General features: G+C 35.6%; 4 protein-coding genes across 5 annotated transcripts; 3 read left to right on the top strand and 1 right to left on the bottom strand.

Moving 5' to 3' along the window:
- Positions 1–3,560: 3,560 nt before the first annotated feature.
- Positions 3,561–5,448, top strand: LOC130967880 (uncharacterized). Its single transcript, XM_057892919.1, has 5 exons — positions 3,561–3,725; positions 3,815–4,035; positions 4,192–4,265; positions 5,080–5,189; positions 5,290–5,448. Exons 2-4 carry the CDS (start codon positions 3,817–3,819, stop codon positions 5,147–5,149), a joined length of 363 nt encoding a protein of 120 aa, XP_057748902.1. The 5' UTR covers positions 3,561–3,725; positions 3,815–3,816; the 3' UTR covers positions 5,150–5,189; positions 5,290–5,448.
- A 573-nt stretch (positions 5,449–6,021) lies between these two features.
- LOC130969369 (pentatricopeptide repeat-containing protein At5g18390, mitochondrial) lies at positions 6,022–8,781 on the bottom strand. 2 transcript variants are annotated; one of them, XM_057895050.1, is made up of 3 exons: positions 7,056–8,781; positions 6,596–6,709; positions 6,022–6,454 (listed from the first exon to the last, which is right to left on the bottom strand). In XM_057895050.1, the coding sequence occupies exon 1, from the start codon at positions 8,594–8,596 to the stop codon at positions 7,223–7,225; it is 1,374 nt and encodes a 457-aa protein (XP_057751033.1). In that variant the 5' UTR covers positions 8,597–8,781; the 3' UTR covers positions 6,022–6,454; positions 6,596–6,709; positions 7,056–7,222. The 2 variants fall into 2 exon arrangements, with proteins under 2 accessions (XP_057751033.1, XP_057751032.1); XM_057895049.1 differs by lacking the exon at positions 6,596–6,709.
- LOC130969370 (uncharacterized) lies at positions 8,772–9,892 on the top strand. Its single transcript, XM_057895051.1, has 3 exons — positions 8,772–9,000; positions 9,073–9,229; positions 9,604–9,892. The coding sequence occupies exons 1-3, from the start codon at positions 8,830–8,832 to the stop codon at positions 9,735–9,737; spliced, it is 462 nt and encodes a 153-aa protein (XP_057751034.1). The 5' UTR covers positions 8,772–8,829; the 3' UTR covers positions 9,738–9,892.
- A 223-nt stretch (positions 9,893–10,115) lies between these two features.
- On the top strand, positions 10,116–12,664 carry LOC130969371 (heavy metal-associated isoprenylated plant protein 45-like). The gene is made up of 3 exons (XM_057895052.1): positions 10,116–11,758; positions 11,987–12,059; positions 12,236–12,664. The coding sequence occupies exons 1-3, from the start codon at positions 11,753–11,755 to the stop codon at positions 12,430–12,432; spliced, it is 276 nt and encodes a 91-aa protein (XP_057751035.1). The 5' UTR covers positions 10,116–11,752; the 3' UTR covers positions 12,433–12,664.
- Positions 12,665–12,909: the final 245 nt, after the last annotated feature.

Below are 12,909 nucleotides of genomic sequence, written 5' to 3'. Positions count from 1 at the left end.
AGTAAAAGAAGTTCTAAAGCAGATGAAAAATGGCAGGGTAGTAGGACCCGATAATATTCCGATTGAAGTTTGAAAGGGCCTTGATGAGAAAGGCGTCAGTTGGTTAACCAAGTTTTTTAATGAGATTTTAAAGTCTAAGAAGATGCCAAATGAGTGGAGAAAGAGCACCTTAATACCTATCTACAAGAATAAAGGGGATATAAAAAATTGCAAAAACTATAGAGGGATCAAGCTCATGAGCCATACCATGAAGTTATGGAAAATGGTGATAGAATGGAGGCTGAGACAAGAGACACAAGTAACAGAGAACCAGTTTGGTTTTATGCCAGACAGATCCACTACTGAAGCGATATGCCTGTTAAGAAGGATGATAGAGAGGTATCGTAGTAATAAAATGATCTACATATGGTATTATTGATTTGGAAAAAGAGTACGATAGGGTGCCAATGGAGATCTTACGAAAATTTTTAGAAAACAAGAGAGTAAGAATTGCATATATTTGTGCAATTAAAGACATGTATGATGGAGTTACAACTAGTGTGAAGACCCAAGGTAGTGTGACAGCGGAATTTTCTATTGGTCTATGATTACACCAGGTATATCATTCTTAAATCAATACATTTTCAGATTAGTCTTGGAAGTACTCATAGAGCATATCCAATAGGCTATACCATGGTGCATGCTTTTTGCCGATGATATCGTCCTTATGAGAGAGTCAAGAAAAGACCTAAATAAGAAGTTGGAGTTATGGAAAGAAGCTCTAGAAGTGTATGATCTACGCATCAGCCGTAGCAAGATGGAATATATGAAATGTAAGTTCGGCATACGAAGGGAAAATCCTAATATAGAGGTGAAGATTGGAGATAATATCCTACGAAAAGTTAAGAGTTTTAAGTATCTTGGGTGCATCATACAGGATAACGGAAAGATTGAACATCATGTAAATCATAAGATTCAAGTAGGTTGGTCAAAATGGCGGAGTTCGTCTGGTTTTATATGTGACAAAAAAGTACTTTTAAAACTTAAAGGTAAATTCTATCGCACTACTATCAGACTAGCTATGCTTTATGGTACAGAGTATTGACGCGGCCAAAGGAAAGCACAAATATAAGTTAAGTGTGGTAGAGATGGATGAATGGTTATACGAGATTGGTTAGAATAAGGAATGAAGATATAAGAGAGAGGGTTGAAGTAGCATCTATTGTGGAAAATATGGTAGAATCGCGTCTCAGGTGGTTCGGACATGAGAGAAAAAGACCGACAGAATACTCAGTCAAGAAGATGGATGAGATGAAAGATGGATAGGGGATGAAAGGTAGAAGAAGACATAAAAAGACCATCCATAAGGTGGTCAAACAACATCTACATATAAACGGTCTCTCTATTGACATGATACATGATAGACCACAATAACGTCGTTTGATTTTATAGCCGACCCTACCTAGTGAGACAACACTTTGTTATTATTATTTTATTATTATTGTCACACTAATGGAGTTAATAGTAAAAGATGATTTTAAAATAATATAATAAAAATAAAATTCAATGATAAAGATGATCATTGAGAACTTACTTACAAGACTCCAAAACATTAATTTATGCTTTCAATTTAAGGTAGAATAGCAAGTTAGTGAATTTTTAGTTTTAATGAAATTGCTGATTTTTTGGAGAATAAAAGCATTTGAAGACTCTAGTGGCTAGCTCAAAAATAAGAATGTATATGATTAAAGTTAACTAAAAAGTCAAATCTGATTTGGATTAATAAAAAATTTAGGTTAAGTTACTAACTAAATTGGTTTTAAATAGAAGATTTGGTTATTAATGGGTTATAAAAGTAATAACACAGTTTTTAAAAAAATCAGTTTTAACTTAAAAATTCATTTTTTCATTTAAAAACCATTTTTTTATTTAAAATGTGATTTTATAAAAAATTAATTTTAACTTATAAATTGAATTTTAACACTTTAAAAAAATAATTTAATCTTTCTATCTATCATAAAAGCGATTTAAATTTATAACATATTTATATTAGAAAAATTAACTTTAAAATTCTGAACCATCAAAACTCATTTTGGCTTGGTTAATCGGTTTGTAAACCGATTTTTACTAATACAATTAACTATCTTTAAAAATAGTTATAACTTATTAACTATTTTAAAAACCAATTATTTAAAAATTGGTTAAAGTTCTTTAACTAATTCATTGACTTTTGATAAATATTTATTTGAGAGGACTATTTTTTGTGGATTATACACTCTAACATATACATTTTTTTATGGGTTATAATTTTTTGTTATTGTGAAATTTTAAATAAAAAAGTGTTTGTTTAACGTAATAAAAATAACGGTTAAAACTATTTTTTTACACGATAAAAAAATGTCATTTTTACTTGGTAAAAATGATGGTTTGTAATTGTCATTTAAATAATTAAAACACCATTTTAATTTAGTAAAAAAACGGCGGTTTTAAATTACTATTTTTAAACAATAAATACCGCCATTTTAAATAACATAAAACGTCATTTTAACCAACAAAAATTATTTTATTTAGAAATAACGGCAGTTTGAACCGCCGTTTTAACCAATAAAAAAATGCCGTTTTAACCAATTAAAAAATGTCATTTTATCTAAAAATAACAGTTTAAACTGCCATTTTAATATGTTAAAAAATTGCCTTTTTAATAATGAAAATTGTGTCCATTTTTAAAATACCGTTATAGTAACTAAATGACGCTTAAAATTACGGCAATTTTTTTTAGTCGCCATTTAAAATAATAATAGCGATTCAAACTGTCGTAATAATTTTAAAAAATTGTCATAATTACCAACTTTTTTATAGTGTATAATCACTTTTTAATCCTAATTAGGATTTAAATCCTGATGCACTTTCTAGCAAGAGATATACAATTGCCACTAAACTAAACTTTGGAATGGCGAAAAGATTATTATTGAAGACATGAATATTGCACTCAGGATCTATCTCAATGGCTGAAAATTTATCCATCTCAATTATGTCAAAGTAAACAACTACTTCACTTGGGGTGGTAAAAAGAAAGAGACGAGTTGAATAAGAAAGGATTTGAGTAAGGATGGTAAAAGATTGGAATTAAAAATGAGGTAGGTTAGTTTAGAAAAAAAAAATTTTAAACGACTTTTGATAATTATTTTATAAAAAAAATAAAGTATTAAATAAAAAATATTTTTTTGGTTTTTAATATTTATTTATGTGAGATTAATTAATTATTTTATTAATATTTTTTTTGAATTAATAAAATATAATTAAATGATATATTAAATTGTTGATTTATTTATTAAATACTAACTAGAATTGACGTATTTTTTTATTTAGAGTCTCGTTGTCTTGTGAGATAATTATATACTATTTAAAATTTTTTATTTTTATTATTTTTTATATATAATAACTAAATTTACTGTGTAATAACTAAAAATATTAGTGATTTTAAAATTTCTGTGAGTACAATTTTTATTTTAATATACGATGACGTGGAAAATAAGAACTGTCCACCTCCAGTGTTCTTCTTCATCCATTAATAAGTAGGGTTTTTTTCATTTGGACTTTGGAGAGTGGCAGAAGAATACTTGCTTCATCTTCGATCACGAACTCCACCATCCTAATCCAAAATTTGTCATACCGGGCTCACACTATCGCTTCAATTCACCCTATCTCCATTATTGCAAGCATTCAACTTCATCGCCTTCGTTTTGGTAAACCATCAAACTTCAATTAATTCGTCATTTTATTTTCCATTTTCATTCAATTTTCACTTTCCCGGTGGTGTTGTTTAATCCTACAGCAATGGCGGCGGCGAGATTCGCAGTGCTTAAGATCACCGGAGGCGAAATGGGTAGCATTTTAGGGTTCAGAAGGTGGATGCAATCTGTGGCCCAATCTCCTCCTCTAGCTGGGATCATTGACAACGGGGTTCAATCATCACAATCGGTTTTACCTGAGTTCAGTTCCCAAAGTTCCTACCTTGGTGGTTCTTTGGAGCTCATGGCTGTGCCTAAAAAGAAGGTAAGGTACACCTGCTTTTGAAATTTCCCCTTACTGCTTGGTTCTCTAGAGATAAAATTGAAATTAGGAACGAGTAATATAGAGCAAAATCTACGTCGATTTAAGTAGTAATTGAAATGCTGTATAATTGCTTCATTTTTGTTGTCTATCATGTAGATTTCAAAGCATAAAAGAGGAATAAGGAATGGACCCAAAGCTTTGAAACCTACTCCTGTGATTGTCCTATGCAAGTAAGTTTTGGATTGCTTCCCTATATAATTTGTTGTTATTTATTATTTATACCTTTTGATTTTGGAAGGGTTATCATTATTGTTGTCATGAAATAGTTCAATTTGGTATTATGTGTGATACTTGTCCAGTGAACAACTCTGTGGTACCTATCATATCTTTGAATCTATGATACAACAGTTTTGGTAAATATCTCGTGATATGAGTTTGTTTTCTAGAATTCTAGGTTCTTATTACATTATCCCAGTGTTATGGAAAGTGTTATAGTTTCTGTTGAAAGGAATGGGCCGGGGCCACTGAATTAGTGAATGGTATAGTGCGAGAGGCACAATTTATTTAATGGAGGATTAAAGTTGCAATGCAACTATATCTTAAGAAACAGAACCGGGTTGAGGGGTTGCAAATTGCAATTCGCCTACATGTCATGTTTAGGTTTCTCCTGTATTCTCTGTGTGAAGTATTGTGCATAGTGATGTCTACCAAGTATATGTCCACATAGAATTATACATTATAGCGGAAAGAGCAGACAATTTAAACATACGATTTTTCCGGCCAAGATATTAAGTAATTAGAGCCAAGGTAGAGAAAATTGAGATTTCACGTAAAATCTAAAGAGTAAGTTAAACACGTAAAATATGAAACTGTAACAAAATTTAAATCGTAAAATTATCCTACCTAGTAGAAATTTTTTAGAATTGGTTGATTCATTTAAGATTTAAAATCAGAATTTCAGCTATTATGATTAGAGCAAAAGATCAAATATTTTGTGTTTTCGTTTGTTGGTTCAGATGAGTATTTAACTTGACTCTTGTGCAGGAGTTGTGGCCGTGTCAAGCGTCCACACTTCTACTGTTGTGGTGGAGAACGGAACAGGGGGACCGAATGATCAAACTATTTGTATTTAAGCAGCTTAAGTTGATTGATAGGTAGAGCCAACCATTTATAGATCTCACTTTTCATAATTAGCTATTTCAGGGGATTGGCTGTTTGATATTAATGTTTTATTTTCCTTTTTTGTTTCCTAAGCTACCCTGCTATTGGATCTGTTTTCACGTTTAAAGATCGATAGAGTGGTGGGTGGACAGCTGGTTACTAAAATTATAGTAGGAGCATCTGTGTACCCGAGAAAGATATTTGATGTTATATTGTCTCCACTAAAGAGAAATTGGCAGCTGTGTTTTGGTTCTTATTATTCTGATGCTAAATATAATTACTAATGAATAAACATTGTCCTTTTGAAGCTGAATAGAGATATTGATCTTGCTTTTGCCGGTTTAAGTACTTAATTGTTATTTGTAAGTATAAACTATAAGCGTGCATAATTGGTGGTTTTTGGGACCACTGCGTAAACCTCTTCGCCTTTGGCCAACAAATAACATCGACTCATGGAGGACCAGTGTTGCTGGCTTGCTGCCTAGATTTACCATCAAGTATTCAAGTCCGAAGATGTGTTTATGATTGTATCCATACCAAAATAAATTTATAAAATAAAATATAACTAAGGGCCAGTTTAATAAGAGAGTGTACTTGAAGCCATTTTAATGCTACAAACAGATGTAAGACTTCTAGATGGTCATATTCAATTGAGCGTAACTTTTTTTTTTTTGACAGAAAAAACATCTTATTCATGAAGTCGTCATACCACATTTACATATGAGTGAAAAAAATTAGATCTAAATCTTTCCAAAAAAAAAAGATATTCTTTATGAACTAAAATTTGAGAGGGAATCTATTAATCAGAGACAAATTTAAATCTCTTTAGTTTTTAGATTTATCTAGGAAATATAGAAAGTGCTGCAAGCCTGCAACAATGTGTAACATTATTTTCCTTTCATTACAAAAAACAAACAGGAGCTCTAAAGCTACATGTAGCTACAAATATTATTACTTTTACAAGCAGTTAAACATTTCTTAAGCAGAGTTACAAGCCGGAAAACAAAATTCAATCAGGATATTAAAGACGATAAAAACAAATGTAATTTCTGTTTGATCCAGATGTGTGAATTTCCAAAGCCATACATCAAAGCTGCCAATCCAAACAAGGTCTCCAAAAGATTAGAGACGCTTCAATACTTATGCCATGAACATGGAAGATTTGGGTCCCTCGTCTGCAATTCAGCCTCCCTCCAGGCATCTTTTGGTTGGAATATGGTAAAAACTTAGCAAAGAATGCCAGAATGGGAATGATTCACTGAAAGAAGGAATGCAAAAAATCAATCACATTTCCAAGTTATGGAAAGTGTAAGCTCCACTTTGCCAAAACTGAAATAGAAACCTAAGAATGATTTAACAAAGAGAAAAGCTTCTTTCTTTCATGAAAGCTATTACTTACAATGATTCAAACTTTAATTTATTCCAGGACTAACCATTCTCTCCTAGAGATGGTTAAACATATTCTAGCCACATCAGCAGGTGCTTGAAATGGTATTCAGCAGATTTGCAATGCCTTATCATTGCCAAAAAGTGGGAGAAAAAAGGGGAAAAAGAAAAGTATTTGGATCAGAAAGAAAAATGGCTTTTGTATTGTATGTTCATACATTCCAGAATTTGAGGGTTTTCCAGTACATTTATTGGCAAAGTAATGGATGATGCAATGATTAACACTAAAAGTTTGTGGAAAGGCATGATGATTGCAATGATATATATGCAGATAATAGCAAGCAAAACAGTGTAATCATTCAAGTTCATTAAGGTATGCAAGAAGGAAACCTCATCAATTTTAGGAATGCAATTAGATATGATATAACGAATAAGATTAAGAAGAAAAGGAAATGCTAGACAAGAACAAGGACCTAATTGCATTGTTTAGACTCCTTTTCGGCATTCCTCAACCAGAAGTTCCAACACCCTGCCAGCTACAATCAATGTATGCAGCTAGCATCATATCTGCCACAAGCAAGCAGGCAAGCTAACCAGCCACCACAATGAATGATAAGGAAGCTTCTGACTCTCAGATCCATCAAACCCCACGGATCGAAACCTCCAGCTGTTCCACCCTCTTGGCCAGATCATGCTTCCCACAATTCTTCAACCCATCAGCAACCATATCAAAACACCTTGATATTGGCACCAATCCCATCTCAGTCATCTCCATCAAGTAATTAGCAGCATCCACAAACCTCCCTCCGCGACCACACATTGTTATCAGCATGGTATACACAGGCCTATTAGGGGGATGCCCTTTCGCTTTCATGTCGCCAAAGAAGCAAAACGCATCATCAAACTGTCCCCTCTTACACAATGCCTTAATGATCGGAGCATACAAGCTAGGAAATGGCCTGTGCCCATCCTCAACCAAATTATGCAACAGCCTAAACGCCTCGTCCATCAACCCGGCCTTTGACACAGCCGGAATCAGAATCTTGTAGGTGTTAACATCGGGCACCATCCCCAACCGACACACTTCGCGAAACAACCCAACACAGAACTCAACTTGCCCTGTTCTGCACACAGATTCCACCAATACATTGAACGTTTCCACATCAGGGACAGAGCCCTCCTTCACCATCTTCCTCATCATTTCCTTAGCAGATTCAAAGTAGCCTGCGTTTAACAGCCCCTCGACAAGAAGGTCTCTGCCCCTAACAGGAGGATTGAATCCATTATCGCTCATTTCCTTTAAGAACTGCTGCGCCTCACGCATTTTCCCATTGGAGCACCAGGCATTGACAAGGGTGGAATAGGTCCTCTTGTCGGGGGAGACGCCCTTGCGGATCATGCGGCGGATTAAGGCGTATGCGCCGTGGAAGAGCTTGGACTCGCAGAGGGCGAAGAGGAGGGAGTTGTAGATGGCAACAGTTTGGGGACAGTTGAAGAGTGAAGGCGACTTGTTAAAGACCTGGACAGCCTGGTCAACGAGGCGGTGAGTGCCATAGCATTCGATGATGGAGGAGACGGCATCGGTGGAGAGGGACATGGTGCTGGAGCCGGTGCTGTTGCTAGGGTTCTTGAACTGGTGGATGAGTTTCCACATGGTGTTGTAGTTTTTGTGGCGGGCGAGAGTGTTGAGGAGTTGTTCGAACTCCACGGAGGTGGGGGTGTAGGAGGTGGAGTGGTGGGAGCAGGCCCAGTTGAAGAAGCGGAGGGACTCATCGGGGGAGTTAGAGCAGGAGCGGAGGACGCGGAAAACCAGCTCCGGCGTGACGGTTATTCGGAGCTTGTTGAGGGTTCGCTCCATGTAGAAGTCCTTCCGCACGATGTTCGACACGTGGTGGATTGCCGTGAAGTACTCGTCCCGGGAAGAAGAGGTCGCGGTGGCGGTGGTTGTTAGGGTTTTCGCATTGAGGATTGAGTTGCGGAGTAGTTGGATGAGTGTTGCACGATTAGTCAGCATTGGATTAATTAAGATCCGAAACCCTAAACCCAAAATTGTTATCTACGCCGCGTTCAGATGAATAGAGATGACGGCATGGATGCTTGGAATCGCCGATCGGAAGAAGGAGAAGGATTGTGAGATAGCGTACCGAACCAAAAAAAAAAAAAAGTTGGTATGGTAATTTACTAATCTGCCCTGCTCAAGTGAGGATGAAATGAGAGGTAAGTTAAGGTGAGTAGTGACTAGTGAGTATGGAGGAGAAAGGAGGAAGCGAGCGATGGAACGGGGCGATCACGAATCTGACGGAGATGGCATCCAATCTGGAGTCTCTCCAGAAGCTTCTTCTGAAGAAGGCCGTTTTCGTCGACGAAGAAAGCTTCGCCAAAGCCTCCCTCACCGCTGACCAAGCCCGCACCATCAAGGTATTATTCCCCTTCTTCCCCCTTGTAACAATCTACGAGTTCCTAAACAATAAGAATTTGTGTTGCATCTAGGTTCTGGAGCAGAGAGTGGAGACTTTGGAACGAGAGCTTGATGCCGCCATCACCGCAGCTGCCCGCGCTCGCTCTGAGAAGCGACAGGCCGAAGCGGCACAGAGAGCTTCTGAATTGCACGCGCAAGAGGTCACCAAAGAGCTTGAGAACACCACAAGTATGTTCACCATGAATCCTTACAACTCAAACTGTTATCATAATTTGCAACTGCCTGTTTTGATCTGGAGTAACTCTCCTTTTTTTTTTCTGCTGAGCTATGCATGTTGATTTTGATTGAAGAAATTATTAAGTTGCTAATTTCCATTATGGAGCAATTAAGTCCACATTCAGCTACACACTGATGTAGTAGCCCTGCCTTGAATTTTTGAAATTGTGTTGATGCCATTGTGCCTGGAAACTTCAACCTGGGTTCCTAGTTTCAAATTCTGTTTTGGTTGAGGAGAAGGCGTAGATTTCGGGATTTGCAGCAGAAATTTAATGCAACTCTGCTTGTCTCTTATGAGCAAAGGTAACATTTAATTTTCATTGCAGAGGTGTTTGAGCTGCACATGGAAGAGTTACGTGCAAAGCAAGAAGAAATTGCAAAGCGTGATGAGGATATTAAACTCCTGGAAGCTATTATTCAAACGCTTGGAGGAAAGGAATCTATTTCCACGTCTATGTAAAATGCCAGGGTGCTTCGTACTCCTTTTCCTTTCTTTCCTTATTCATTATTTTTGTTAGAATTGGCATGTAAATTGAATCAAACTAGTATGTAAACTGTGAAGATTGTTTTCCCAACATCTTTATATTTTATCATTTCCATATGAATTTCTTGTTCTATGATCTTATTTTTCGGAAAGCAACAGTTGGCTAAATAGATATATTAGGTGGAGCCATCATAATTCACAAGCTATGATTGATCACGGTACTTACCTAAAAAAGTCAGTAAAATATGTTTTTCAATTTCATCCTGAAGAAAAACATAATTGATTTGAAGGCGTGCTGTGATTGTTTCTTTGCTTTTCCTTTTATTTACCTATAAAGAAACAACTGTTCAAAATCTACAAGACGTGACCCTCTTGTGTGTTATGTTATCCATCAGAAGTAACTAGGATGAACTCAAGAGTTTCACTTTCACAAGGTGCAAACCAATTATACCTCAAAATAATTGATTGATCTTTTACGTTTTGGTGATGGCTATCATTGGCTTTAGTTTATAGTAATTAAGAAATCTGTGACCTTACTTTCTTCAATTTCTATACCTATTTTCTCTCTGTTTTTCTAGACTCTAGCTGTGCATGCTTCTCCACATTCTTTCTTCCTTTTATATTGTTGGCCTTCCAAGATGCCAATGATATGTAAAGAGACAATTTCCTTTTAAAGGAAAAAGGAAAATTCGATTCTTGATATGAACTGTTTGTATTACTATTAATCATATTTTATCTTATAGTGAGATACTGTATACAGTTGAAGTTTATATGAAAATCTAGTCTACTCTAATGCAACACAATTGCAACTTTGCTTCATGATACTTCCTCCGGCTTCCTTACTAAACTTGGGTAAATATTTTTCAACTGTTCATTCTCATGTTTCTGTGTCGTTAAGCTTTTGGAAGAAAGAATCTTCCAACATTTTCCTTAATAAACTCTTAGCTAGCAACGGTACTGAGGAAGTCCAATATATAGTAGCAGTTTGGAAGAATTAAAATAAAGTTGAGAGAAGGCTCGTATCCCAATGGCGAGTATACCAAACTTGCTACTTGGTATGTTTTCCTGTTGTCATTCTTCTGCATGATAGACGTTTCTATTCTCTTTTTCTTTAATTCTTCCTTTTCTTTGTGAAGGCTCTCGACAGCGATGCAAAATAAAATAGCATATGTCAGATAACAAGTAAAGAATTAATGCACTTTATATCAGTCACCTCATCATAGTAGCTAGCTTCAGCATATGCTATAGGCCACGCATTTTGTTTTCTATGTGGCAAATCCTCACTGCTTACATGGAAAATATGCATATAACTCTACAATGTTATCATAAAGTTACATGACACCGAAATTATGCTGATGATTTTCTGTTAAAATTGTGTTATTTATTAGGACAGATGACAGATTGGAGATAATAGTAGACAGAAAATTAACACCAAATGTTAAACATTCTGCGTGCAACTGTTACAATTCATCAAAGCCAAGGATTCAATCTCTCTCTCTCTGATTATAACTTGGGTCAAAAGGAAGAAAAGTGATGTTGGACCTGTCAAAGCCAATCATTTCAAATTCTGATACACTTCTTTGCTTTGCTTTGCGTGGATCGAAAGCCTTGGGCCTTGTATCGCATATTCCAAAGCTCATTGTGCTGCTACTGTCCCTGAAAAAGCATGTGGTCTTGTCTTGTACTACTTCCACATCAAATTTGCTATCAATCTCAAAACCCAACGCAATCCTCACTCACTTTAATGTGGGCTTGTACTTGATTTGATGTTACATAGTAGTATATAAATACAACCCTGTCAGTTTGTCTGTCTCACTCATTGGATTAACCATATCATTTCAAATTGCTTCGGAACTGTTGTGTCTCAATACTCATTATTATACTTATCTGTCACTCCCGAGTCCTGGTCTTCCTTCTTCAACATTTCATCTCTAGTTTGATTTTGAACATCATCACTCCTTAGCGTCACTTATCTCCTCTCAGCAGTTTTCATGGAGGTATAATTATCTTCATAACTTCTCATATAGATTTTCACATGGTCTATGCAGACGAATATCGAAAAATCAAGTGGTGTTTAATTATTTTGATGGAACCAAAGAAGTCTTACGGAAGTAATAATAGAAGAAAGCATGCATGTTCAATCAACAAACACTGTTGTATAACACATTTTAACAAATGTAGATAATTGTGTCTAATAACATTTCCATCACTATCCTGTTTTGCAGATTGTGGAGTTAAAAGTGGAAATGGTTTGTGTACACGAGAAAAGACTAAGGAAATGTCTATCAAAATTGAAAGGTGGGTTTGTCTGATAATGATAAGGTTTATATTTTATATTTTCAATCCATTGAATTTCAACTGGCTGACACAATGCATAGGAATTATTGTCCTATATTGGCAATCAATGCCACAATGATTGAGATCAGCTAGCTGTTGGAACTAATGTCAAGAGTTTTTATTGGACCAACGTGCAGGGATAGAGAAGGTGGAAGTGGATGCTAACTGCCAAAAGGTAGTGGTGACTGGGTACATACACAAGAACAAGATCCTAAAAGCAGTGAGAAGGGGGGGTCTCAAGGCTGATTTCTGGTCCGCGCAGAATGAATTGCTTAATGCTTATGTCAGTGCCACGTATACCAGCTTTAGATTCAATCCCTTCAACCTCTTCTAGTTTCTTTCACATCCTCCAACCCCATCAAAGTATAATATAATAGGTTCTTTCTCTTTCGGAGTTTTCTTATTGGGTCTCTCTCTATATATATGGATGACATGCATGTTCTATTTTTTTTTCTCTCTCATTCCATGGAAGGATGAAGGTCAGAAACCATGACCAATCAAATGTCACAAGAACATCTATATCAAACTGGTTGGGTTATGAGTTATGACACTTTTTTTTTCACGATTCATAAGTCTGCTTAGAGGTCTTGATTGGCCCAGTTCGCGGGGGAGAGAGAGATTTACCATCGGAAACCTAAAAAATATAATAAAAAATAGGATAAACTACCAAAATAAATCCCGACAAAAATAATTCCGACTTTTATTATCAACAAAAATACTTTTAAATAATTTAAAAACGCAACTTTTTTTTGTAAATGACAAACAATTTTTATATTTGACAAACCACTTATACATTTGATCCAAAATTTTA

The sequence above is a fragment of the Arachis stenosperma genome, chromosome 3 (genome assembly GCF_014773155.1).
Source record: "Arachis stenosperma cultivar V10309 chromosome 3, arast.V10309.gnm1.PFL2, whole genome shotgun sequence".
Lineage (NCBI taxonomy): Eukaryota > Viridiplantae > Streptophyta > Magnoliopsida > Fabales > Fabaceae > Arachis > Arachis stenosperma.
The sequence above is the reverse complement of the archived record's forward strand: the minus strand, read 5'-3'. Positions and strand labels throughout refer to the sequence as shown.

Coding starts and splice junctions, on each gene's coding strand:
- LOC130969370 (XM_057895051.1), top strand. CDS start 8,830: ATGGAGGAGAAAGGAGGAAGCGAGCGATGGAACGGGGCGATCACGAAT. Junction 9,001..9,072: donor ACCAAGCCCGCACCATCAAG/GTATTATTCCCC, acceptor TGTTGCATCTAG/GTTCTGGAGCAGAGAGTGGA. Junction 9,230..9,603: donor AGAGCTTGAGAACACCACAA/GTATGTTCACCA, acceptor TTTTCATTGCAG/AGGTGTTTGAGCTGCACATG.
- LOC130969369 (XM_057895050.1), bottom strand. CDS start 8,596: ATGCTGACTAATCGTGCAACACTCATCCAACTACTCCGCAACTCAATC.
- LOC130969371 (XM_057895052.1), top strand. Junction 12,060..12,235: donor ATGTCTATCAAAATTGAAAG/GTGGGTTTGTCT, acceptor ACCAACGTGCAG/GGATAGAGAAGGTGGAAGTG.
- LOC130967880 (XM_057892919.1), top strand. CDS start 3,817: ATGGCGGCGGCGAGATTCGCAGTGCTTAAGATCACCGGAGGCGAAATG. Junction 4,036..4,191: donor TGGCTGTGCCTAAAAAGAAG/GTAAGGTACACC, acceptor TCTATCATGTAG/ATTTCAAAGCATAAAAGAGG. Junction 4,266..5,079: donor CCTGTGATTGTCCTATGCAA/GTAAGTTTTGGA, acceptor ACTCTTGTGCAG/GAGTTGTGGCCGTGTCAAGC.